Source organism: Dunckerocampus dactyliophorus, chromosome 4, assembly GCF_027744805.1.
Source record: "Dunckerocampus dactyliophorus isolate RoL2022-P2 chromosome 4, RoL_Ddac_1.1, whole genome shotgun sequence".
NCBI lineage: Eukaryota > Metazoa > Chordata > Actinopteri > Syngnathiformes > Syngnathidae > Dunckerocampus > Dunckerocampus dactyliophorus.
In genome coordinates, this window is record NC_072822.1 from 27332651 (window position 1) to 27358605 (window position 25955).

Here is a 25955-nt window from a genome sequence, read left to right on the forward strand (position 1 = left end):
GCTTTGTTTGGGCACTCGACTAGTTTGTCAGGCGCACTGAAAACATTTATATTTTATATCAATAGTTTTCTACGAAAACTGAATCCTACAAAAAGCAGGGTACATGACAACTTAGGTTCCACTGCATTGTAAAGTCATGGAGTCACGGCCTACTCAGTTAATACTCTCTCTGCAGTGTGGGTCAGTGGACAGAGGGTGGAGTTAGCCTATCAAGAACCACTACGCACAGACCAACCCGAGACATGGACCGCTAATGTCGCATTCCTCATGGCAAACCACTCTTTAACCAGAGACAACATCAGAAGCGTTAGAACTTGGAAAGTAGGGATGAAATGATACACGGGTTATCAATAAACCATGGTAACATTTCAGCCAGTTGTTGTACCATGTTAAATTTGAATCATGGTAATTGTCAGAGTTAAAGTTATACCATGATTAGCGTCAACCGCACAACAAGGCCATGAGCACATGAGTGTATCGTAGCGTTTCAGCTCTATTGGAAAGAAAACAACAAACAAGTCATTTCCACATCGAGTCAAAGGCGATGGATGCATCAGGGTAAGAAGAAATTACAAATACATTAGCGGTACACTGTAAGTGTGTAAGGTTCTGAAAGCAATCATACTTACATTAAATAGACTTTACTAACCTTTCTCATGATCTTCCGGCCGTAAAACATGACCTTGTCTCTTTTCCGAAAGCGATAATGTGGAACTCCATCCTGCTCCTCTGGAACAAACCAAATGACCGTCACATTTTTTCTGAGCTCATCCTGTCATCATCAGTGTCTTTGTATGTACAAGAAGTACAGGCGGTCATCGTGTTGCCACGTTTCTTGTGTTACCATGTTACCGCAACACACTCCCATAAATACTGTACCAAAAAGAAAATGAGAACGAGTTAGATGCGTGCGGCGGAAGAACACGTAAATGGAAGAAAACGTGAGTACATAAAAAAATGAACATTTTAGGTTACTTTTACCCTCATTGAAGGCATGACTGCTGCCAAAGACACGATGTGGCTGTGAGATCAACACGGACACCCCTTTCCTGTTTTGCCATAAATTCAGTAGTGTTTTTTCACTTCAAGTCTCTGCTTTTCTTTTAATCTCAGCTGCAAAAAACCCAAAATGGGACCAAAGAAAGTTGCAAGCGCCAGCATTTTGATACAGAAGTTGAAAAACACTACTGAATTCAAGAACTAACACATACTGTAGGTTGTGTCTGTGTTGATCTCGCTGCCAAATCGTGTCTTTGGCAACAATCACATCTTCAGTGAAGGTAAAGGTAACCTTAAATGTTCATTTATCCCTTTCATTCATCGTTTATATGTGTTTCCAATTGTAATTGTAAAACTACAAAACGTGTTTTGTGTTAACATTTTTGCCTTTCTGGGATGGATTGATTGGATTTACATTTTTTGTTGTGGAAAAAATTGATTTGGTTAGAGTATGTTTCTGCTAGAGCGGATCATTTACATGCATTTAGAATTGTTTTTTGCATGTAAAACAAAAATGGTAAAACTATAAAAATGTATAAAAAAATATTAATAACATGATAAAACGCACACCAAATTGTACGCTAAACGGAAAATGATGGAGGTAAAATTTTGGCGTAAAGAAAAGAAATTAAAACAAAAGAAAAGAGTACAAAATATGTAAATTTTATATGTAAATATTAAATATAGAAACTACAACATAACACAATATAACATCCCTCCATCCGTTTTCTGCTCGTTCAGGTCCGGGTCATGGGGGAACAGCAGTCTGGGTTTATATTACAACATAATATAATACAGTATAATATAGTATAATACAATACAATGTAATATAATGTAATGTTAGGTAAACATTTAGTTGTGTTCAGCTGATGTTTAGCTAAAAAAAACGAGAAGTCCACTGACTTGACTGTTTGTATCTTCTGTAGAGAAGGAACAGCACACCTCCCATCAGACAAACCAGCGTCGCTGCTCCAATCACAACAAGCGTCCACTGTACAAGACAGCACATTCCACAAACCAATAAAACACAAATGACACGTACGTGGAAGATACTGGAACACACAACAATACTAATACCCAATGATAATACACAACATTTATTCACCATGTTGGCTTGCGTCTGTTCTTCTATCATCTGCTGCATCCTGGCCTTCATCTCGCTTCCAAAAGGAACCTCAAGCACAGAAACAATTCAGGATTTCATATTTCATTTATCACACACACAAAACTGGTACAGTAATAACCACATGGATAATAATCATCTACATTTACGAGTAGACGTCATTGCCATTATGATACTGAACGGATCATAATGAACGAAGAAAAATACCGGATACAAAACGCAGCTTTCCTCTTCCTTGCCGTCCTCCATGTCTGCTGGAGGTTTATTGGACAAGGTGAACCCTGCGTGTGATTGGATGACAATATCAAAGACCACATGAAAGAAATGAAGGTTGTACTTGAAAAAGTGACATGCTATTTGTAGTCACAAGGCTGCTGAGCAACATGGCAAAGGTCAGCACCGATGTGGGTTAAAGTTCACAACTAAATAGTTTGTAAGCAGACACTCCACTGATTGTTTTACTTCTTGACTTCACCTCTGTCCACTCTTTCTTTAAAGCTAAATGTATGTTTCTCTTCCATTATACTAGATTTCATTTATTTGCACTCATTTCCCACACTATGTTCAATTACACTTATGAAAGTATCACATTTATTCTATTGTTTTCTACGGTGGAAAGCAACACATTAGGTAAAATGTGAATTTCAGTTGCACCCAAGCAGGACATTGATTGAAAATGTTAAATTTCAAGTAGGAAAATACTTTATTAGTTTATGGCGATAATAATATAACATGAAAAAGCGCTACAAAATTCAGCCTAAAACTATTTGTCGCAAAAGAAAAGTCAAGGCAGCACATGAGTGAAAGACAGAAGTTAATAAAGTCCACACAGAAGTATTTTAACAACTTTTTCACCTACCAGTTTCAGCCTTTGTGCAAACCAGCACTCAGTCAAGACGCATTTTGTGAAAACAATCGGCTTATCCTCTTGTACTTATCAGAATAAAAGATATTGGACATCGGAATTTCAATCAAATAAACCGTTGCAAATGTCACAACCTGTAACCCCAACCCAATTGCAAAAAATAATTAATGTATCACGCGTAAAACATAAGTACTTTTGTGTACGCAGGGGCACTATGTTTGTTATTTAGCTGTCTTTTTATTGCATTGTTTTGAAGGCAGCCGAAGTTGTGTTTCACGAAAGGGTTCTAAATATGGTGTATTAACGGCAACTTTACTCCTAGTGTATTAAATTCTGATTGGTCGGTACTGTTCCCTTTTGGCCAATCGACCAACATTTTGTTGGACAGTGTGGCGTTTCTTATCCATTGGAAGGCGTGCTCATTTCCAGCTTCAAGGTGAGATGCTACATATCTAATGCTACTAGTCAAACGTTTAAAAATTATGTGAAATCATGTAATATTGTCTGTGTACTAAAAGTTATTATGTATAATGAAACCAGAGTTTATCTTCTTAGCAGGGTACCGAGCTAATTCGGTCGTGATCACGTTAACCGCCTATATATAGAGTGCTAATAGTCGTTTATGTTAGCTTAATACTCAACATTTTCAACTCTAGGTTAGTTCAAAAGAAGACGTATTTTGTTAGTGACGTTGCATCGTCATGGAAACCTGCACGCTTCTTTTAGTTTAATGTTATTTATCTGTCGTTCATCGATAAACTGCACCGTGTCGCTTTGGTGTGACGTCACTGTTATGCGCCCTGATCAACTTTGTCGATAGTCGTACAAAGTCCTTGCTGGCCTCCCTCTTTGTGAAATATGTTTACGAAAATTATGTTCTTTAGATTTGTTTTTATTTTTATTATTATTATTATAAGGGAGTTGTACCGCCCCCTATAGTTGGGATGAGAGCGTGTTGATATAAAAAGGCATTTATTATCTACTTTGGCTTATTTCTTAGCTTATGTTGCGCCATGTACATGCGTACACAGCATTGATTTTCGTTGATTTATTGATGTTGGCAGGTGGCCTGTTAGAAGATACGATGGGCGTACTGTCCACGCTGATCAGAGGCCTGACGAGAGGAGCGGACAGAATGTCAGAATTCACCAGCAAGCGAGGTTCTAGGACTCACAACAAAGGGCGAGGTGCCAGACCCAACGGCTTGAGGCTCCCCAGCAGGAAGTTTGTGGCCATCCGCGCCATGATTCCTGAATTTGTGGTGCCTCATCTGGATGGATTTGCACTCAAAGCGTACGTATCATATCGCTGCCCGAAGGGAAGCGAGCCCCCGGTGACTGCCGAGAGTCTTTTTGCCGACGTGGTGGCCCCCGCGATCAAGAAAGACTGGAATGAAGGAACTTACGACAAAGATCAGCTGGAGAAATATGGATTTGAAGCCACCCAACAGGGAAAGTTGTTCAAACTGTACCCAAAGAACTATGTGCGTTAAAATGTGTCTTCTATGTATTTGTGCCCTCATGATCATCTGCTAGTGTCATTAAAATGTGTCTTTCCTTACTCTTCTAATCAGGTCAATTAAACATTTTGATGATTTGACAACAGAAGTTCTTCTGGGTTCATTTCGGACCTGTTGGACACTTGGGGTCGCTTCTTCAGGCACTTGTGGGAAGGTTCCCCACCATGTTTTCTGCATTTGTGCCTTCAGGAATGATTTTGGAACCTTTTCCAGATGCATTTCTCTTGATGTTTTGTTTGTATTGATGTGAACTCTTGATTCACAGGTCCGGTCATAGAGTCTAATTCAACTCAGTCGTCCAAAAAAAGTAACACTGGGGTCTTTTTTCCCGTGCATAACATCAATACAGGGCATCTGCATGTTTTTCAAGTACAAAGTTAGTATTTTTCAAGACACTGAAATGGAAAAATGAGGACTAAACCATGGCAAAAAAGATAGTTCACACACAGGAAAGGATTACTGGGTGAAAAGGATGTAGTACATAAGGCACGGCTACATGTGGCGCTATAAGCAGACAGAACCACGTGACACCAAAACTGTAGAAGGAAAAAAACGTCCCTCGTCTTCTGCTTGACCGTCTGGTCTCGACCAGTCTAATAGTGATTGGTGATACTGATCTAATACAATATTTAGCAAATTCACCTAATGTGCTTGGTACATTTTTTTAAAGTAGTGTATTTGATATAGAATAAAATACATATAATTAATCTATTAAATCATATTTTAAGTTATTTAGTTATTTTAAGTATATTGAGCTAGTGGGGTGATTTACAATAAAGCCAAGCTAATATACAACGAGAGAAAAACAGGACAAATTCATATCAAATATGTGAAAGTTGTGTTTTGAGCAATAATTATAAAAAGGATAAAACAATTAAAATAAATGCTTAATTATTAAGAACTAAGAATGAAAACTTGATTCACAATTCACATATGGCTCCGTTTATGATCCGTCAACGTTTCACAGCTTTTCTTACTTTTGAGCAAGTCGTGGTGTGCTCGTTCACTTCAGCAAATAAACAATTTTATTGGCTTTTGAGCGACGTCTCTATGTTTACAGTCGCGTAACCGTAATAACTCAAGTAATTACGCCCGCAATCTGCTGCTGCGATCGGCCCGCGAGCATGATCACATTTTAATAATATTATTGTATATTTCCCATTCGCCTTAATTTGTCGTGGGTCCGTATCCGTATCACTTGGTGATGGCTAGTGTAGCCTGACGACGAAGTGGAATTACTTCTGTTACTTTGGAGCAGTGGCGCAGCAACGGGGTGGCCACCCCAACGGCTGGGGGCCAATTTTGACAAACGCGGCTCTGTGGTGCAGAACGATAGTTCAGCCTAACCGCCGTTTCCGCTTGGACGCATTTCACTGCAGCACACAACAGTGGCGGAGCTACGGGGTGGTCGGCATTAATTTATTGCCACTTCTATGTGAGTAATGCCCTCACGTTGGCCGACCCAGTGAAAAATTTCTGGCTGCGCCACTTCTTTAGAGTATACGACAAAAGAGTAGAATGCCACTACGAATATTAATATATTATATTGGCTTTTAGGCAGCAATATTCAATACAACCGGTCACTTCTGGTCAAGAGACGTCAACATCCTTACAACGCAGTGGTTTGCTTGTCCACGGGGTGGCGTTATCAGATTTTTAACGTTTCAGGGTACCCAGAAGGATGAAAGACTGAAACAACAAAATACTTTCCCGTTTACATCAGAAAGCGTTCCGTAGAGCCAGTCTTGTTTGTGTTTTGGGCCTGCAAGTGTTACTGTGCAAGAAGACTGACTTGCTGCTGCAAACACCTTGAAACCTTTCAAACAGTAAATGGCAAATAGCAGCACCTCAACTGGACAGCACCACACTTCCTCCAGCAGAATTCTGCAGTGTTTCACACAGGCCCAAAATCTATTTGAGGTGGGCGTCATGTCATTTGCCATTTTTAGGAATGTGAAACAATTAACAGACAAGTAAACAGTAAGACTTTTAAGAGTGTGAATGATTATTTTTCTTGTAGTTTATTAATGGTTTAAGCGTCGTACTAATAGTTCCAGTTTGTGGATGAACAATGCCAGCTTACTGTTTTTGTCTTAGCTACGTGTCTTTGTGTCTACATCAGGTCCCATATGAAATTGAACATCTCGCTTTTCAAAAATTCAAGACATTCCAGACAATGTAAGACTTTTTATAAGGTCTTGAAAACAGTCATATTTAAGACTTTTTCAGGACCTGCGGGGACCCGGCTAAGTGCATTTGTGTGGACTTGGGTTATCTTTGTCTCATATTTAAATGTGTGATAACAAAATAAGAACTCAGGAAGGAGGCAAATACTATTTCACAGCACTGTAGATACAGTATCATAGATATAGATATCGTAGATATGTGCCGACAATCCGCATGGTGTCATAAAATCTGTAAGTTAACGTTGCAAGCTAGAACTTGTGTCATCAGGAGGAAGCATCGGGTGGAGTCCAGTCCCACCTCCACAGGTGAAGCACGTGATCGTAGAAAGAGCAGGTGGCTACAAGAAAAGAAGTCACATCATGATCTGGGTGGACGGCGTCTCCTGCCGTAGATGATGCCGTAATGTCCTCTGGGATGTATTGTCCACTGTCGTCCTCCAGGCAGGTGTCCACACTGGCGGTGGGAGACTCGTACTGGATCTTCAGATGGCCTCCCACCTCTGTGAGGCTTTCCTTTGCTTGTGTGGGGGCAGGGGAGGACGTCAGCCGAGACCAGTCAGCTCCATAAGCCAAGGAGTTGTGGAGGATGTAGGAGGCCACCACCGCACATGATCCTCCACTGGCCTCTGCATGACACCAGACAATTCATGATTATAAATTACTATCTCATGTATTTCATGGACATTTTCACCAGGGATGCGTACTGAGTTACGCTTGATGCTAGTTTGTCACCTGCACAGGCGACGGTTGAGCACTGAGTTAAAATGCTCAAGTTTGCCTGTACTTCACCTGAAAAGATGCTGACTCAGCCACCTGCAACTGTCCATGACGGCGATATTGTACAAGTCATGTCTTGTGACTCCATTACAGTTTGTTGGGAACTTTATGGGGCCCAGAAATCCTGGCGGTGTCCCGCTTCATGCTCACCTGTGCTGTGTTGACAGTCAAGGATACGGAAGTGGTTGTGCATGCAGGCTGCCAGCAGGAGGTGCTGCTGAGTGGGATGCCACTTCAGCCTCCACACGCCCCCACCCAAAGAAGTCTCACTGAGAGGATGACGCATGTTCCTTTCATCCCACAACAGGACTTTCTCATCATAACTGTACAAAGGTCACATGCAACAAGTCAGCATCACCATAATCAGAGCAAAATACTACACAAGTCATACGCTGCCATCATACTTGACATAACACATCATATTTTCTATACATAGTTATGATAGTGTCAATTTAGGGAGGAATCTCCCTTGTCATGCACCAAAATTTTTTTGATATTTTTGTAAAGCAACACATGCAGAAAAGGATGTATATTATATTATACTATATTATATTATATATATATATATATATATATATATATATATATATATATATATATATATAATACAATAGATTGCATCTCAGCTTGGTGACACAGGTGAAAAAGCCTATTATTTGTATGATTTTTGGTATTTGCTCTTCTTTTAATTTTTTTCTTATTTGTTTGCATGTTCCAAACAATTCAACTTTTAGTACATTTTCTCGTTTTAAATATGACTTCATTACCACAATATTTTTGGACTTTATTCTCGGAATATTGTGACTTTTTCCCCCCAATCTCATTTTCCAAACACTTTATTCTTTGTTTCTCATAACTTTATGACTTTAAGAAAATGTCTATTTTCTTCAATATTTCAACTGTAGGCTACTAAAATGATGTTATTTTTCCTCATAATATTACAAGGTAATTCACATAAAATATTTTCCTCATTACACTACTTTTTCCTCTTAATATTTGGACTTTGTTGTAAAATTACAGCTGTTTTATCCATTTCTGTTGTTATTTTTTAAATTTCCTGCTATTTCAATTTTCTTCTTGTAGATTTTCCTCTCATAATTATGACTTTATTCCCGTAATATTTTGACTTTATTGTCATAATAACCTTTTCCGCAACCTAATTCGATGTTTTGTTTCTCTTTTCGAAAATAACAGCTTTTTTTAATATTTCAACTTTATGCTGCTAAAATAACGGTATTTTTCGTTGTTTTCTTGTAAATTACGACTTTTTATCATTAGATTACAACTTTTCTCATGATATTTTGACTTCATTCTTGTAAAATTATATAGTTTCAAAATGTGTCTCGGGCCAATAAAACATTGTGGACACCCCAGGTTTAAATATTGTAGATAGTTAAAATAGTCGCTGATATTTACGAGGGATGAGCCGGATACTCTTTTTAGACGAGTATTCGTTACGGATAATGCATTTGTGCCGAGTACGAGCATGAAACAAGTACAGCTCGTCATTATCTGTAATCATGATGAAGGAAAATCCTCATTGGGTAACTAATTATGTATTCACTCTTCACGCTCTGTGATTGGCCAGTCACACACAGCGACCGCCCCTCCCTAGACAGACTTTCTACAGCCAGAGAGAGGAGCCGTGCCTCTCGGTCTTTAACACACTGACGCAACACAGACTGTGACTCTGCTTGCTTGGCTCCAGTCCAGCTCTATTTCATTTTGCATGATATTTCAAGTTAGTTGGTAGACTTGTTTCGTTACGTACGCGTTGCATTTGACAAGACAGAGCTGTAAACGGCTCATGTTGCGTCGGTCACCGCCGGTGTTTTTTTTAATAAACAATAAATACAGCAACTTCTGATCAATCCATGTCAATTTCAGACGTAAAATAATCAACAGATGTAACCTCCACCCACTTCCAGTCTCACCCCGAGGATACAGACAATTTAGATGGGTGAACAGATACAGATACAGATACAGGTAGCGGTGTACTCGCTCATCCCCAATACTGACCTGCCAGTGGCAAGGATGTGTTGTCGGTGAGGGTTGCTGTGAATGCTGCACACACCCATTGAATGTCTTTGGGAGAAAGGACGTGGGAAAAGAAACGCTTTTAAAAATGTCTTTGAGCAAAGGCAGACGACACCCTGAACACAACTACTCAGCAACAACAGTGGTACTAGGTGTACACGCAGTACCTTTTACTGATGAAAGTGGGGCTGGAGGGTCCCATCCTGAGATCCCAGCCTTTAAGCTTGCAGTCATCACCACCTGATAAGACACACACGGTGGAGGGGAAATGATTCTGTGACTTGTACCCGTACATAAACATCAACAATAATTGTTATACAGTATATAAATGTCCAAAACAAAAATCAAGGGGGGTGGAAATAAAGACATAACCCATTAAATCCCTACAGCCCCCAGTATGGGAGCAAGCGTGTGTTGCATTTATGTTGCTATGGTAACTGCTCCACCACACTTGTATCAATATACACATGCTATACATCCACGTAGACACAGGAACATCAGCTAAAAGATCACATTTCAGGACGACACAAGACAATTCAAAGCATAAAGATATAAATTATAAATAAAGAAAACAAGTGAGCAGTCAAGACAGCAAACCCTTCCAACGCTACTTCATTTACTCTTATCCAGTAGTACAGACACTGTATTACATCTACAATAACCATCAAAATATCTTACCTTCATGCCAACATCATCCATGTACACCTTGTATTTACAGTGGAACCCTGGTTAGCGTTAAATGTTCATTTATCACTTTCATTCATGCGTTTCGTATGTCAAACTACAAAACGTGTTTTGTGTTAACATTTTTGCCTTTCTGGGATGGATTAATTGGATTCTCATTATTTCTTATGGGGAAAAATGTATTTGGTTAGAGTATGTTTCTGTCAGAGCGGGCCTTCTGGAACAGATAAAATGATGCTAACCAAGGTTCCACAGCATTTACTGACATATTTGTATTTATTTTATGCTTTTTCAGATTTTTTTCTGTTGATACTATGGTAAATTGAAATCAAATATAAGTTGTTGTAAACATCGTATTCATATTTTTTAAGGGTGTTACCCGAGTAAAGCATGTGCGTGTCCCAGTAAGAGAAGGCTGAGATCCAAGCTTCAAAGTCGTGGGCCTTCCACTGTGACGAAGTCTTCAGGGCACCTTCATCCCAGGAAAGCACGCTGACACTTCCTGCGGAGTCGCTGCACACCGCCTGCACGTCACTGCTGCTGACATGGACCACAGTCAGGTATGTATACATTACTTTTCCATATTATTCATCAGAACATACATCGTATTACCTGTCCATTCTCCCGGTGGACCAATCTAATGACAGTAGGAGTCGGTCGGCCCCCACCTCCATGCTGCTCAGCTTCTGCAGACTGCTGCTGCCTTCCTACTGAACACACATGATGAGTGTAGATTACCACCACGTATCTACGGAGAGTAACAAGTACAGGGGGAACACATGAAAGATGAAGACATTGAGATTAGAAGACATTAGTTAAAAGCCCCCTCTGCTTCGGTCACAACACAACACGTCAGCTTGCTGGAGGCACAAAGTCAAATACTTAACTTTTATTCACGTCATCACAAACTCATGATGAACTATGATTCATTTTACAATGTTTGGGTTAGTATTTATTCATCATACAATGACAGTGGTAGTACTTATAGAATGTTTAAAGTAGTATTTGCTGAAATGTGAGATTTCTCACCTGGCTGTCAGAGAGGGTGTGTAGTTGTAGTTCTCCGGTGGATGTTGCCAGACCCAACACCACCTTTCCTGACGCAGGTACATGACACCTGAGGAGGTAAACCATCATCATCATACACCAAAACTCATTCGCAACCCAAGGATCATAATGTGTATTCATATTGTTACCATTTCATATCAAGAATGGCAGGTGTGTCTATCCTCTGTATCTCCGTGAGAGGACTCCTCAAAGCTTCGGCTTGATATTTGAAAAGATACAAACGACCTGTACGCCTTGGAGGGACATCTTCTTCCTCTTTCTACCAACACGTGCACAAACATGCACCACATTATATATCGTATCATTTCATAAACCATCATCTAATACAAGTACGTTCACTCATAGCAATAATGACTCAATCTTTCCATACAGTCCAAAAACTAAATACCTTACCATTAAAAACCTTAACATGAAATGCCTTACCTTTAAAAACATAACGAGTACAACAGTTGATGTACTACAGTGTACTTGTCTTTGTATTTAAAAACAAAACTAGCTACTCGTACACGGTGGCGTTGTACAGTTTAAAATGCACTTTGTGTTTAAAATTATAACTAGAATGACTAGTAGACATGTTGAGGAGTGTTAAGTGGTGCATGTAGTGTAGTGGAGCGTGTAGTACTTGTGTTTGCAGCTGATATGTCCCGCAGGCTAGGATGCTGTGATGGGGGGAGACAGGACACCATTCCACGGTGTCAGCGTTCAACTCGGTGTCAAACACTTGCAAGCTGCGAATTCTTGATCTGCTATTTCTCTGCATCTTCTTCCACCACAACAGCTGTAAAACATGCAAATACCTTCACATCGCATTGACATGCTTACCAGTGGTCCTACACACGCTGCCTTTAGTAAAGTACATTTCGTCCGTTACGCTGCATTCATTACATTACTTCAAGCCAACTCATCTCCTTCGTCAGTGGCTAGCTTGGATGCTATGGTTGGCTTAGCAACAATCTTACACTAAACAGACTATAAAGTACATAAATATACACACACACACACACACGTGGGTTCCAATCTAAAAAACTAAAATCAAATAAGTGCACATGGACAATTATAAATGTGTTCATGCGGTAAACAAACTCACGTTGCTGCCGCAAGTCTTCTTCCTCTTCTTTAACGGCTGCTAATATCAACGAGGATTGTGTCATTACCGCCACCTGGTGTTCTTAATCGTACACTACACCTACATTTATTTCAAAGAATACAGTACTTTCACAAAAATAGTCGTCTAGTTTCTCTTTTCTCCAAAACATCACCTTTGTATGAACAGACCTAAATTATCCACTGTAGATGAAGTTCCCAAGCATTACTGATACAATAGTGTAGTCAAATATGTTGTGTACAATTTTATGGCAACACACTTGTAAAAAAACAAAATAAAACAAAGACATGAAGCATTTAAAGCATTTGGCAACAATGAGAAAAAAAGATAGAAAAAATAAAATACAAAAGATCCTATAACTATATAATATCATGATGAATGAAGCCAAAGTCCTTCTGCGTGTTATTTATTGTCGTAAATACTGTTACAAAGGAATGTAGCGCCAATCACAAAAACAAACATTGATGCACTTTGTTTTCTTAAGACACATTGAGCGCTAACATTTCAGTTACATTCAACATGGGTGTAAATACTAATCGATAATAAATCAATAAAATAGCAGTAATAGAGCATGTTAGCTGTTTTCTTGCTGTCACACTAGCCTACAATCCCTGACAGAGAAAATGTTATACACAATGACCTCAAATGATACGCTGTGCTCTGTGTGTGTGTGCGTGTATATACACGAATGACATCTTCACTCTTGTCTAAATAACCCAAACACACTCAACACCAATATATATAATGCATAAATATGTATAAATATGTTCTATTCATACTCTATGTCATTTCTTTGTGTTGCGTGCTGCATGTAAACCCACACGGCACACGCTAAAAAAAAAAAAGCAGGCATGATTCAAACATCTTCACATTGCTAACGATGCCATTGTTGTTGTGAACATGACATTAAAAAAAATAAAAGTCCAGTGTTGGTACCAATAAGGCCAAGAAAAGGGATAGCAGTGTTTCAGATACACTATATTGCCAAAAGTATTCACTCACCCATGCTAATACTTGAAATGAGGTATTCCAATCACTTCCATCAACAATCAAGTACTGTGGTACTGTGTGATACACAGTACACTTTTGCACTCTTTTTCGGACTTTGGCGAGGGGAGGTCAGTCCTGCTCCTTGCTGCTTTGCTTTGTTAGCACTGTTGTTGTGCTCACGTGTGTATCGTGTCTGCATGCCAGGTCTGGGTGCAACTGGATAGAAGTGCTCAAGCGGAGTGTGGAATGGAATGCTTGAGTTGGAGTGCTGATATTGGAGATTTCAGACGCAGGGCAATATAACCAGATACGGTAGTCCCTCGTTTATCACAGTTAATTGGTTCCAGACCCGGCCGTGATAAGTGAATAGTTCCTGATTTATAAATGGAATATTTTTGTAGTTATAGCATAGAGAGCCTGTTTAGAACCTTCTAAATGAACTTTTTAACAACATTAAAGCCCTATAGAAATGAAATAACACCCCTATAGTCACCTTCATACTCCTATTACCCAATATAGTAGACATAATAAGCGAAAATAAGCCACTGGAGACCTGTGCTTGTGTGTGTTGCTGTAAATGTGTTCCGTTGGCATGGACAGGAGGTGACGTCGGGGGTTCAGAGTTGAGTTTTAGCTTGGCATGGGTTACGGTGATCAAGTCTGGTGCTTGTGCGTCTCACTGAATATTACAGTAGAATTACTGACACCTAGAGACCAGAGTAGAATACTACGTATCATCATAATTTTAGTTCATTTAGCCACTTTTATGCTTGAAAATGCTTCATTTAGGCAAAATAATAGGTCGTGTTCAAACACAAAACAGCACGATTTATTAATTAATATATTTTTGCAATAATGCGATAGAGTATAGCCTGAAAATTGCAAAATGGCAAGGGAAGGCTGTAATAGTTGTTTTTTTTTGCTGATATCAGACCAATAACCCTAGTTCTCACTATTCTCAATATTCCACAGTCAACTCTCAGTGGTTTTATAACAAAGTTTGGGAACAGCAGCAAGTGAGCCAACAAGTGGTAGGACACCTAAAATGACCAAAAAGAGGCGCACAGAGGTCGTCAATCGCTACAGATGTCCACCTTCAGATTAGCTGAAAAGTCGTGCATAGAGAGCCTGATGGAATGGGTTTCTGTCAGGAAAATATGGTTTGGATGTTTTGTGTCCATTATTCCATTTGATTTTATGAATATTAGTCCTAATTATGTACCAATATGTGTATGTATTTCTGCTAAGATACACATTAATGTCACACTGACTTGCTATGATTATTTGCTCGAGGCTAGAGGCTTCTGGTCTCTAAAACAAGTCTCTCCAATGGCGTTTCCATGTTAGTGGTTCTGATTAAACAAGAGTATGTCCTTGCACCTGATAAAGTATGTGTCTAGGCATGTGGGTCTGACCTTCACTCTCACTGTCCCTCACAGGAGGAGAAGATCAATTTGGTTTGGGTTTTTTTTCCCCAGGACTGAGCTTGGTCCCTCAGTTCCACTAAAAGGAACTCGGAATCCTTCAACATATGACGACATTTTGGATGCTAATGTCATGCTACCAGTTTTGCAGACACAGGGTGGCCCCTTCCTGTTCCAACATGCTTGTGGAACAGTACACAAAGCAAGGTCTATAAAGACACGGATGAGCGAGAACTTGACTGGCCTTCACCTCAAGCCAGAGTGTGAGCCAGGCCTTCTCATCCATCATCACTGCCTGAGCTCACAAATGCACTACTGGAAGAATGGTGAAAATCCCCATAAACACTCCTACACCTCGTGAACAGCCTTCCCACAAGAGTTGAAGATGTTATAGCTGCACAGGGTGGGCCATAATCCCCGTGGATTAAGAACCGGTGGCCACTTAAATCCATATGCGTGTAAAAGCAGGCGAGCCAATACGTTGGCAACATAATGTATCTGATATCCAACAGGCAAAGTTGACAAGGGGTAACGAAGATGTTATTAGTGAGGGTGATGCACATGATGAAGGTGAAGACAGACTTAAGCAGAAGTGGTAGAGGGGACTTGAGAATTAGTATCCCGGATGTTTTGCAAAGTGTTTTTGAATTATAGTCATGTGATGCTGAACTAGTCCATCTGTTGTCTTACTTTACCAGCAGAGATCATTGATTTGGAAATGTCCTGCATCTTCTCTGGCAGCCACAGAAACGCTATTTAGCAGCCACAACTCCGTTCACATATTCACCTCAACTGGAAGTAACCTTTAGAGTTGACAAACAGATTCTGTCCACCTTTAAAGCCAAAGCATTTGCTGACATGTGGTGGTAATAATACACAACACGACTACGAGTAGATACAAGCTTTGTGAGGACCACTGTGATGCATTTATAAATCCAGCTGACGTTTAAAAGAGGAACAAAACCTTACAATTATTGTGGTACAATCATCAGAGGGTACATTTGGAAAAGCAACATTCATAACTCCAACCATGTGACAGAACATTCATGTGTAGGAATTCATAAATGCCTGAAAGAAGAGCGTACTATTTCCAGTACAGTGGAACCTCGGTTAGCGTCATTAATCCGTTCCAGAAGGTCAGACTCTAACCAAAACGTACTCTAACCAAATCAATTTTTCCCATAAGAAATAATGTAAATATCCGTAAATCCATTCCAGAAAGCCAAAAATGTTCACACAAAACATGTTTTTATAGTTTTACATGCAGAAAACAATTACAAATGCATATAAATGATGAATGAAAGGGATAAATTAACATTTAAGAATACCCTTACCTTCACTGAAGACGTGATTGCTGCCAAAGACACAATGTGGCGGCAAGATCAACATGGACACCACCTTCCTGTTTCGATGTGAGTTTCTTGAGTTCAATAGTGTTTTTCACCTAGAGTCTTTGCTTTTCTTTTGATCACGGCTGCAAAATAACCCCAAATGGAGCCAAAGAAGTTGCAATTGCATTTTGCTCAAGAAGGCGAGCAAAACTCATAAAACTATAAAAACATGCTTTGTGACGTAACTGTGTTAGCAAAGAACTACAGAGTAAACCACTGATGACATCATAGACGGGCAAAGGAGCTGACTTCTGCTTCCTGTTTCCCTGTATTAGCAAAGCTAATAGGCTGTTAACAAGGTAATTGTGATAGAAATACATGAAGAACACAGTTGGACTCACAAAAAGTGTATATTGTATGCTAACCGGAAAATGTACGCAAACCGAGGCAAAATTTTGGTATACATTGTCAACATTAACCGAATAACACACCAGCCGGGGCGTGGCGTTCGCTAACCGAGGTTCCACTGCATGTTCTTTCATTTAATTTCATTTTTAATGCCAAACATCCCCCTAACAGGTTTTGAGAATGGACTGACATTCATCAAGCTTTAATGGATGTCTGCGTCATCCTCACCAAACTGATCTGAGATCATCTGTTTATTTCACTGTGTTTCAACTCACTGCTAACACAACAAAATGTCTATCTTTAATACATTATAAAGAAAAAGACCATTCTAAGGACTAAAACAGGAGGAAAATTGAGAACAGTGTGATTCGATTTGTAAACAGCCTGATTAGACTGGAAGACGTACAGTCTAAGGTGCCTTCCTCTCACTGTGCTCTCCTATCTCCTATCTGCAGGACTTTCTGATTGTATGACGACAACGAGCCTCGTTCTCATCATCTAAAGTGAAATTTTTGATTTTTATTTTTTCTAAAGTGAACTGGTGTTGCTGGTTATTTACTAAATAGTTCAGTTTGGTGAGAAATCATTTAAGAGGTGTTATTTAAGCCGTGTGAGTGTGTTTAGGAGAGGGGGGCTTCCAGACGCTTATTTTATTTTATTTTTAAGTGTCATGATTCGGGGGTACATGGCTGGGGGTCAAATGTCTCAAGTGGTAGAAGAACATTTTGGGAAGCACTGCCCTCCAATAACAAGATGCGGTAGAGGGGAAAGTGATGTCAAATGGCAGCTATAAGGTACAGCAGGGCCACCTGTGGAACGTGATCCTCAAATTGTCATTGTAATGTGCAAACAACTACATTAATAAATGATCCCATAGATGTAATACAGTACAATGCGGTTATGGGCGTCTGAAAATACTCCAAAAATTGACTTTGGTTCATCACCAGCGGATAGACGTTGCAGGATGTGTTGCTGGTCAAAGCAGAGAGGCAGGTTGGGAAGTGATCATGGAAGTCTCAAACCCACCTTTTCATCAGCTATTTAAATGTAAACAGGCTGCTCCTGGGCTGTGAGCAGGCGGTACATGGCTGCAGGCATCGTCTTCATGTGGATCTGAAACATGACAACACACATGGAAGCAACACTTTGGTGACAGACTGGATCAGGTGCACTCAATTGACCCCTTAGCATTCTGCGAGTAGTAAATGTGAAGCTTCCGCTGAACTATTGAGAGTAGAAGTTGAAAGCTAACAAGCTGAATGTTCTATCCCTAAGAGTCAGAATGTGCCTAAGTGCTCCTGACACTGAGTTTGAATACAATGATTGATTATTGTGTGATTACAGCCCTCACATTTCTGCAAATTGGATCTTTACATGGGACTAACACCAAAAAAACAACACTATGATACAGTAGTCAGTGTACAGCTTGGATAACAGTTTACATTTATTGTCCCCTCAAAATAACTCAACACACAACCATTCATGGCTAAACCAGGGGTGTCCAAAGTGCAGCATGGAGGCCATTTGCGTCCCGCGGCACATTGTAAAAATCTAATTCGACAAAACTAAACTAAAAAAAACAAACACAACAACAACAGCACAAAAATGGAAAAATATGCAGCAATTTTACAAGAATAAAGTCAAAATGCAAAGAGAAAAAAGTTGTAATCTAACAAGAAAAGGTCGAAATAAGTTGTAATTGTCGGGAAATTTGTTTGGGGAAAAAGTTATATGATGGGAATAAGGTCAAAATATGATGGGAATAAAGTCATTTATTAATTGTCTTAATTATTAAAACAATTTACAAGAAGAAAGTAGTTGTAAGTAGAAAGTATAAGTAGTTGGAAAATAAAAAAAAACATTACAAATTAAAAAAACAGCTGTAATTTTACAAGAAAAAAATGAAAATATAAAACGTCGTATTCTAACAATAAAAAAGTCACAATTTTATGAGAATAAATTCATAATATGAGGATAAACAATACCATTTTAGTTGCATAGGATTTAAATATAAAAATATTATAGATTTTTTTTTAAGTTGTAATGTGATGAGAAATAAACAAAACAAACTAGAGTTGCAATTTTTGGGAAAATTAGGCTGGGGGAAAAGTTGTTATATTAAGGGAATAAAGTAAAAATATTACGGGAATAACATTTACAAAGATTATTTAAGAAGAAAATTGAAATACTGGATAATTGAGTGCAATAAAAGCTGCACCCACCAAATTTACAGATATTTTTTTGTACATAAATAGCCGCAGGAACGTGGGGTATTTACACAGAAAGACACTCTATAACCTCCACTCCATGTTCTCAGCGTCACTCATTAGCTCCGGTGATGAGTTGTGAGAAGCTTTTTTTCCATTGAAGTTTAACAGCTGCCGCAGTCCCGGAAGTCCAAGCATAAGCTGTAGTAATTCTACACTTGGTAAAACCTACTTAAGATTTGTCAGATCGAAACACAATCGCAGCAGAAGACTTTAAAACATGATATTAGCGTCGACTTCACTCGTCCAATTCATCCAATCGTCCTATCGAGGTGGCCCTTGCATCCTTTCATTTTTCAGTATGTGGCCCTTGAAAAAGTGTGGACACCCCTGGTCCAACTTGGTGACTTGACTAAATCAGGCGAATTTCCAAGCCCTCTTGCTGAACTATTTTCTCAAAAGCGACTAGCAACATAGCTAGAAACTTTTTCTGGCCTCGGAGCGTTTTCTGATATTTGGAGACTTAAAAGTGAAACCACGTATTGTTCTGCAGTTTCTGTTCCCACTGAGCAGCAGCGGGTGCTGCTGAGAGGTCTACCCCGCTCCAAAGCAGTCACAAGCGGTCAGTGCACAGTCAGCTCCCACGGCACACTGAGAGCATAGTGCAGCTCTACGCATCCATGAATCACATATGTGCGAGGCACGATGCCACCTGAGCCCTGTTTTACAGAACGGGATCTAAAACTTAAATGTTTCTTAATCTTCATCAAATTACGGTACTATTCATTACACTCAAGACTTATTCGAACTCGGTTACTTACTTGTCAGTGTGTCAGAACGTGTAATGGGAGAACCTTGCAATAAACGATAAATTAAAAAAGTAGTCCTAACTGCAAGATAAAGGGTGGAGGCTGGAGGCAAGTCCGGATGCAATTATTACGTTGTCTAGACTTTAAGAGGCGCGGGCCGAGATAAAATATTCAAGCAATTTTATTTTGATGAAGTGATGGCTGATTTTAAATTAACAAACCAAGTATCAAGTTTAATTGTAATGTTACACATAATTAAGGTGCTTTTACTCACTGTTTTGTCTCTCCTACAACGTTATGCTTTTTTCATACCGCATCTGTTCCAACATCATATGCAAATAATGTGCAAATTAGCCGATGACATCATCTAGCGACTTCTTGAACAGCCAAAAGCTACTTTTCTTACTGAAAACAGATGATGTTGGAACTCAGCGGCTCCGCTTGACATGTCTTATTCATGGCACCAATCAACATTCTAGAATATGCAGCTCACCTCCCCCACCGCATTGGACAGGATATGGACAATCTTTTCATGGGGCGTGGCGACCACGCTCTGGCTGTTGATCTCAATGATGCGGTGACCCACTCTAACTCCTCCCCTTTCAGCAATCCCACCACGCATCAGACTGCAGATCTGTTGAAGGGCAAAGCACCTTCAGCCCAACACTGGACATTGTAAATGAAGAAGTATGAAGACTACCCACAATGCCGTTCTGGACACTGAAGCCCAGCTGATAGCGGAGGTCTGGTCGCCTGATGAGTACCGTGGTCACTGGAGGACATCTCACCACGTTCATCTTGATGCGGGACTGGTTTTTGAGACCCTAAACAAGAAGTACTTTGGATTTACACATTTACCATTTATTCGTAAGTATAAATTGCACTTGTTAGTCATAGTTTGGCTGGTTTTGCGACTTATATATTAACAAATATATACCATTTAACTTAATGTGGGGTTTTTGGTGACACCTAGTGGCTGCAATAATTCATTCAGTTTAGTTTGTGACACAGCTAGGCACACAAATTGTATAGTACAGAGCATTTTGTTGCAAAATACTTTCTAATACGCTTATGCCTTGGAGACTGTGTGTCTGTAAGTAATGTGCAACTATAATGATATATCTGTGTGGATTGAGAAATGTGCCATTTGACAGCAATGTTTTTAATTAGGACACCAATTATGTCTAGCTTGGAGATTGTAGCTGCTGTGTCAGCCACTGATTAACTAAATACACACGTATGATTTTCAGTCTATTTTAATTCAAATTCTGAATACAAAAATGAAGTTGTGTTAAAATACAGCTATTTGGTGAGTTTCTACACACTGGGATGCGTGCAGGTGCCATGTTCATTTTTTGATTGATGCAAATTTGATTGATGCAAATTATACTCTGGAGTGACGTATAGGCTGGAAAATTCGGTACTTATGAAGAACACAAAAATCCACATACCTTAATGATACTCTGACAGGTGGACAGCGGCAGACCCACCAAACTGGTCCCATTGATGGACATGATCTGATCACCTATGTTCAGTCTGCCCGACCTCTCTGCCGGCCCACCATGCATCATGTTGGCAATGATGACGGTCGGCAGGATGGAACCCCAGCCGCTCTCCACGATGACCACACCAACAATCTCACCTTTAGCTTTCTCCATGAACACCTGACAAACACAAACACATCCCACATGGATTCATTCCTTGTGTGAAAGACTCCATGAGTCCAGAAAAGTACAGAGAAAGCAACATTTTTTACATTGAGCCCATTTACACAGTATCAACACATAAAATCAAGTCAAATGCATCTCACTCCATGAAATGATTATACGTGTGGGAAGTATTACAAGGATTGGTACACCAATTCATGAGTTCAGGGAAAAAAAGCTGTCATTTCCATAAGTAGTCTTAGTAGATGAGTTTATTAAATATGGAGAAAGATTGTACTCCAACTTCGTATGAAAAACTTAATCAAACTGTTAGATATTCTTATTGTTATTACACGTGTGGATTAAGTTTAATAGCTCAGTGAGCCTAGGTTCCTAAAGTGGGGTACACGTACCCCCAGGGGTACACCAGTTGTCATAGGGGGTACGTGAATGAAATCAATTAGCGCCTAACACTCACAATTACGAGCGCACCTAAACGCTGCTCAGAGCGCACAGTCATAGCAGAAAGAAGGAAGTTCTCCATTTCTCTGTGCGAGTTATATGAATAAGTAAGCAAGCTTGATGATTATGTTGTGTATTAAGAGTGTTTAATTTTGGAGGTTTAATTTATATTGGTGCTCCAATCCCTGCACTGTGAAAACCTGTCAATGCATGTGTGTGTGAGTCTCCTGAAAATGAGGCTTTATCACTGCTTGGATGTATTTCTGCACTTTGGATACTGCTTTATCATGTTTGTTAAACTTTCCCCTTTAATTTGGTATCAAATTAAGATGCAGACTTAAATTGTAGTGGTTGCAAGTGGACGGAAGTGAAGTTTAAGTTCAACCCATTCAAATGGAAGGATCATAAAGTAAATTTTTGCAATTTTTCCAACTGGTCAACTGGTCTATTGCTGTTATTTTTTTATACAATTTGAGAACCTTTTAAATTGTGTGTTCCCTGACTACTTCTCCAAAGAACCAGGAAGATAGGCTAAAGAGAAGCAATAGCCATTGATGGCACATAGGCACTGGTGATACAGTATACAAGTAGTACTCTACACTGGTCACAAGGTGTCAGTAATGTTACATTAATGAGATAATGCCCACTAGGGAGTACCTGTCCACACAAAAAACAAGGAACTTTGCAGTAGAAAATGAATGGATGGATGGACAATAAAAAAACTAAAATTACACAGATGGTCTTATTTGTTGAAGTCTTACATCTTTGCAGTTTTCTGACTTGGAGAAGTGAATGAGGTCATCATTGTACATGTCCTGTGTGTTGAGCAGGTCACTGTATTCCTTCTGGCTCAGATCCTCAGGGTTAATGCCGTTGGCTCTCAAGAACTCTTGGTAAGCCACACTGAAGGCCTGCCCAATAGACTGGGCGATAAGCTGGGCCTAAACCAACAAAGCAATGTTAGCCTGACACTCCACATACCAGCATATTTAAGACGTATGTGCATTATAATTAGCAGAACAAATCAAGTTCACAAACAGTTCTCAGTCAGACATAATCGATAATTTTCATTGTCAATATTACAATTCTCCCTTTGGTTATACTAAATTTTTTTCTCATGTCATTTAACATGAGACATAAAAAAAAAATTACAACTATGGATCACTAAGGATTTTTTGAAGCTGTGGTGGTGGACTGCATGGGAAGGTGGACTGCATTGGAGGGTGGACTGCCGCCGCTGTGTCATTGTGCTACTGCGTCTGCAATTTTTGTTTTAATGACAAATAGCAATATTTTTTAGGATATATTTATTTATTAACTTTTTTCAACAACTACCAGAACATGAACCCAGAACATTGCAAAACTGTAAATTTAATGGCAAAGTTGCTGAGAGGACTGCCAACATGTAAATTGCACTATATTTATTCAGCAGATCTCCACTCAGTGTGCTCATTTGTCATTAAATACAGGTGTCGTGTTTGAATAGAACACTTATAAAAATACTAAGAGGTGAAGCGAATATTCTTTAGTGAACTACTGAACAGCAGCTGGTAGGCTACTGCTACCTTACGTGCTACCTGTTGGAGACCCCTGTGATAGCGTCACCGTCTAAATCTAAATCTAATTAAAAAGTAAGTTGAGATGGTGGTCGACAATTGATGTATCCCATGAACGTAATAGCCACTTGTAGCTCCGAGTTAGGTAGATGCCGCCAGGCAGGCATGTAAACAAAGATGCCAGAAAGTCGAATGAGATTGAAACGTGAGCGATCACACACGCTGGCGTAGATATGCTTAGCATGTGACAAGCAGTCGTCAATTGACTACACATTTTACGGCTATTGTTCATTCTCCTGATAATAAGAAACAAAGTGAAAGTTAACACAAGACGTGTCGCGTGTCTGGTCACATGCGCAAGTGGCAGCAAGACAGACTGGTGATTCCGATGAATGCTTATTAAAATCAAACAAAGTCAAACATTTTTAGGATATTTTAAATCCTGCTCAAACTAATTGTGGTCAATATGTGCGTAAATAATAATCAATATATGTATCCCTATAGCATATATATCCATTCATGCAATATATTACATCAAGTTTGGAAAAAAAAACCCTCATTTTTGAGGTGGGGCGGCTTTTATTTTGTAGTGGGGCACCGCCACGATCAATTACATGTAGTGAAAACCCTGGGATATATCGTCTTCTTCATTATGAGAAGCCAAGAGTGCTTATTGTGAACATCATTCAGTATCAATTCTTCAGCATGTAATATTTGATAGCTGAAGATGATTCATAACAATAATTTCTCGCAGCTTCCACAGATTCTCATTGAAACAGAAGAATACACATTGATTGCAGCCCAGTAAATGTCAAAGCATAAAGCTGTAGACCTTGTACATTCCAAAGATGACAGCTTTTTCATATCAGAACGCCAATCATAAAAGGGATTTTTGTCATATTTGAATAGAAATCCTTGAAAATCCTTGGTTTAGTCTTGCTATGGACTTACATCCTCAGATTCAAAGACGTGGCATATCATCTTGTACTGGCGCTTGCTGTCGGGCTCTGGCTCAGAGGCCTCCATGTGTTCTTGAGAATCCTGTCGAGGCATTCGACGCCGGGCCATCAGAACAACAATGTTGCCAATGTCTGCAATGTAGGAAATAGTCCGCAGAGGATGGTCCATCATGGTCTCCTGTGGGTCAAACAACCACAACCATCCTTATGAGACAGAAATAAAAGGTTAGAAAAAAATCCAACGGTAGTATTCAATGTTGTGTATTTCTAGGTCTGCTGTATTTCCCAGATTATAAATCACACTGGACTGTGAGTCGCATTTATTTTGAAATTGATTTCACAAAATTCAAGAGCAAGAACAGACATTATTTAGTTACTCAACTACACAGTAGCACACAACAAGCTGAATACGTGTCCACTATGTTAATGTGACACATAACAGTTATTCAGCTACACAATAGTATCAAGAAAATACCTGGGAGGCTGATTACGCTAAATAAACATAACAAGCCAGCAAGTCCAACAAGCAAGTTACCGGTAAGCAAGTTCACCAAGCTCCTGTTCTCTTCCCACATCACTGAATCCACTGAATTCTTCATCCTCTGTGTCGCTTCTGAACAACTTTGCCAACATTTTGTTTGTGTTCAGCATTCCTGGCTGAGTTTAAATTAATGTTTTAGTTCTTTTTAACAGGTGTACATGAGCAGCACGTACGTAGTCGTCACTAGAGTCCCTTGACAGAGAGAGTTACGACATGACGAGTCGAAAAAATACGGTCACGTGACTCGTGGAGCCATCTTGGGGCCAAATTCGCATTTGCATTCGCCTTTATACAAAAGAATACAACAGTATTCTTGGCTGTATTGTTGTTTATTCATCAAAAATGCCGGGTTGTTGTGCATTTGGATGCACAAATAGACACGACAAGGGTTTCAAGCTGTACAGACTCCCTTCAGATATCAACAGACGGACAATTTGGGAGAATAAAATCAACCGTTTGGGCTGGAAGCCGAACTCGTCTTCAAAGCTGTGCGAGGAAGGTCAATTGAGAGTGTTCGGTCCCATGTGTTGTATTTGGTGTTGTGAATTTCTGTTTAATGTGAATGATCCTTGTGTAAATCACCTCTGGTTGCAAATAAAGTAATCCATGATCTCGAGCAAACTTACCATGGCAACGCTTTGTCTGACAAACAAACACAAAAAAAACATGTCTTGCACATCTTCATGTCAATGTCCGCATTTACCCTAAGTATAAAATGCTTCAAAAACTCAATGTTAGATGTGAAGTGCAATAATGAAAAAAAATATATAAAAATCGTATTATACTGTTTAGAATCTGGCCCAATTTTAGATTTATTTTGATCTGTATGGTCGGGGAACCTCATTTCATGCACTTAATCTAAACTGCAGTTATTTTATGGATATCACATTGAATACCTTAATATTCTTTATACCACTTTTTACATGCATTGTCGTATTGTGAACCCTTGAATTGGCCCCAACATGGCGGCGTAATCTCAGTTGTTGTAACTCTCTCTATCAAGGGACTCTAGTCGTCACAAGCCTATATCGCCCTCTCTTGGCTGTCGACAGTAATGTCCACTCCTTGGCTCATGTCAGTCAGTATGATTTCACATTTAAAACAAATTGCAGTTTTTAAATGAAGGTTTGTATTATTAAGGGAAAAAAATCCAAACCTAAATGGCCCTGTGTGAAAAAGTGATTTTCAGATGTGAACCAGCTGTGTGGCGCATAAGCGCAAACAACACTCAGGACCCATCCCCCCCATTCAAAGGCAGA

At 39.5% G+C, this 25955-nt stretch overlaps 4 protein-coding genes across 21 annotated transcripts in view; 1 reads left to right on the forward strand and 3 right to left on the reverse strand.

The window, feature by feature from the left end:
- The window catches only part of pnpla7b (patatin-like phospholipase domain containing 7b), a 32018-nt gene extending 28999 nt beyond the window's left edge, over positions 1-3019 (reverse strand). For 2 of the 4 annotated variants that reach the window (XR_008570106.1, XM_054774355.1), the window contains exons 1-5: positions 2982-3019; positions 2330-2403; positions 2105-2173; positions 1903-1990; positions 650-729 (exon numbers count right to left, since the gene is read on the reverse strand). Coding sequence is in view for 3 of the 4 variants with exons in the window: in XM_054774355.1 (XP_054630330.1) it covers positions 650-729; positions 1903-1990; positions 2105-2173; positions 2330-2371 (279 nt within the window). In the remaining variant the exon portion in view is untranslated. Of the gene's footprint in view, positions 1-649; positions 730-1902; positions 1991-2104; positions 2174-2265; positions 2404-2981 lie in introns of those variants that run through there. The other 2 variants (XM_054774356.1, XM_054774357.1) reach the window with 2 other exon arrangements.
- A 343-nt stretch (positions 3020-3362) lies between these two features.
- On the forward strand, positions 3363-4590 carry mrpl41 (mitochondrial ribosomal protein L41). Its single transcript, XM_054774103.1, has 2 exons — positions 3363-3423; positions 4052-4590. Exon 2 carries the CDS (start codon positions 4072-4074, stop codon positions 4477-4479), a length of 408 nt encoding a protein of 135 aa, XP_054630078.1. The 5' UTR covers positions 3363-3423; positions 4052-4071; the 3' UTR covers positions 4480-4590.
- Positions 4591-6004: 1414 nt separating this feature from the next.
- On the reverse strand, positions 6005-12366 carry dph7 (diphthamide biosynthesis 7). Of its 2 annotated transcripts, XM_054773644.1 has the most exons (10): positions 12346-12366; positions 11881-12036; positions 11387-11517; positions 11220-11307; positions 10803-10897; positions 10570-10730; positions 9674-9746; positions 9489-9554; positions 7620-7792; positions 6005-7318 (listed from the first exon to the last, which is right to left on the reverse strand). In XM_054773644.1, exons 2-10 carry the CDS (start codon positions 12016-12018, stop codon positions 6957-6959), a joined length of 1287 nt encoding a protein of 428 aa, XP_054629619.1. In that variant the 5' UTR covers positions 12019-12036; positions 12346-12366; the 3' UTR covers positions 6005-6956. The 2 variants fall into 2 exon arrangements, with proteins under 2 accessions (XP_054629619.1, XP_054629620.1); XM_054773645.1 differs by lacking the exon at positions 12346-12366 and having other exon boundaries at positions 6006-7318; positions 10570-10727; positions 11881-12335.
- Positions 12367-12736: 370 nt separating this feature from the next.
- The window catches only part of apba1a (amyloid beta (A4) precursor protein-binding, family A, member 1a), a 35338-nt gene continuing 22119 nt past the window's right edge, over positions 12737-25955 (reverse strand). For all 14 annotated transcript variants that reach the window (XM_054773630.1, XM_054773629.1, XM_054773631.1 and 11 more), the window contains 6 exons: positions 24148-24333; positions 22402-22581; positions 20984-21196; positions 20237-20356; positions 20026-20166; positions 12737-17629 (listed from right to left, as the gene is read on the reverse strand). In XM_054773630.1, coding sequence (XP_054629605.1) covers positions 17558-17629; positions 20026-20166; positions 20237-20356; positions 20984-21196; positions 22402-22581; positions 24148-24333 — 912 coding nt within the window. In that variant the 3' untranslated portion in view covers positions 12737-17557. The remainder of the gene's footprint in view (positions 17630-20025; positions 20167-20236; positions 20357-20983; positions 21197-22401; positions 22582-24147; positions 24334-25955) is intronic.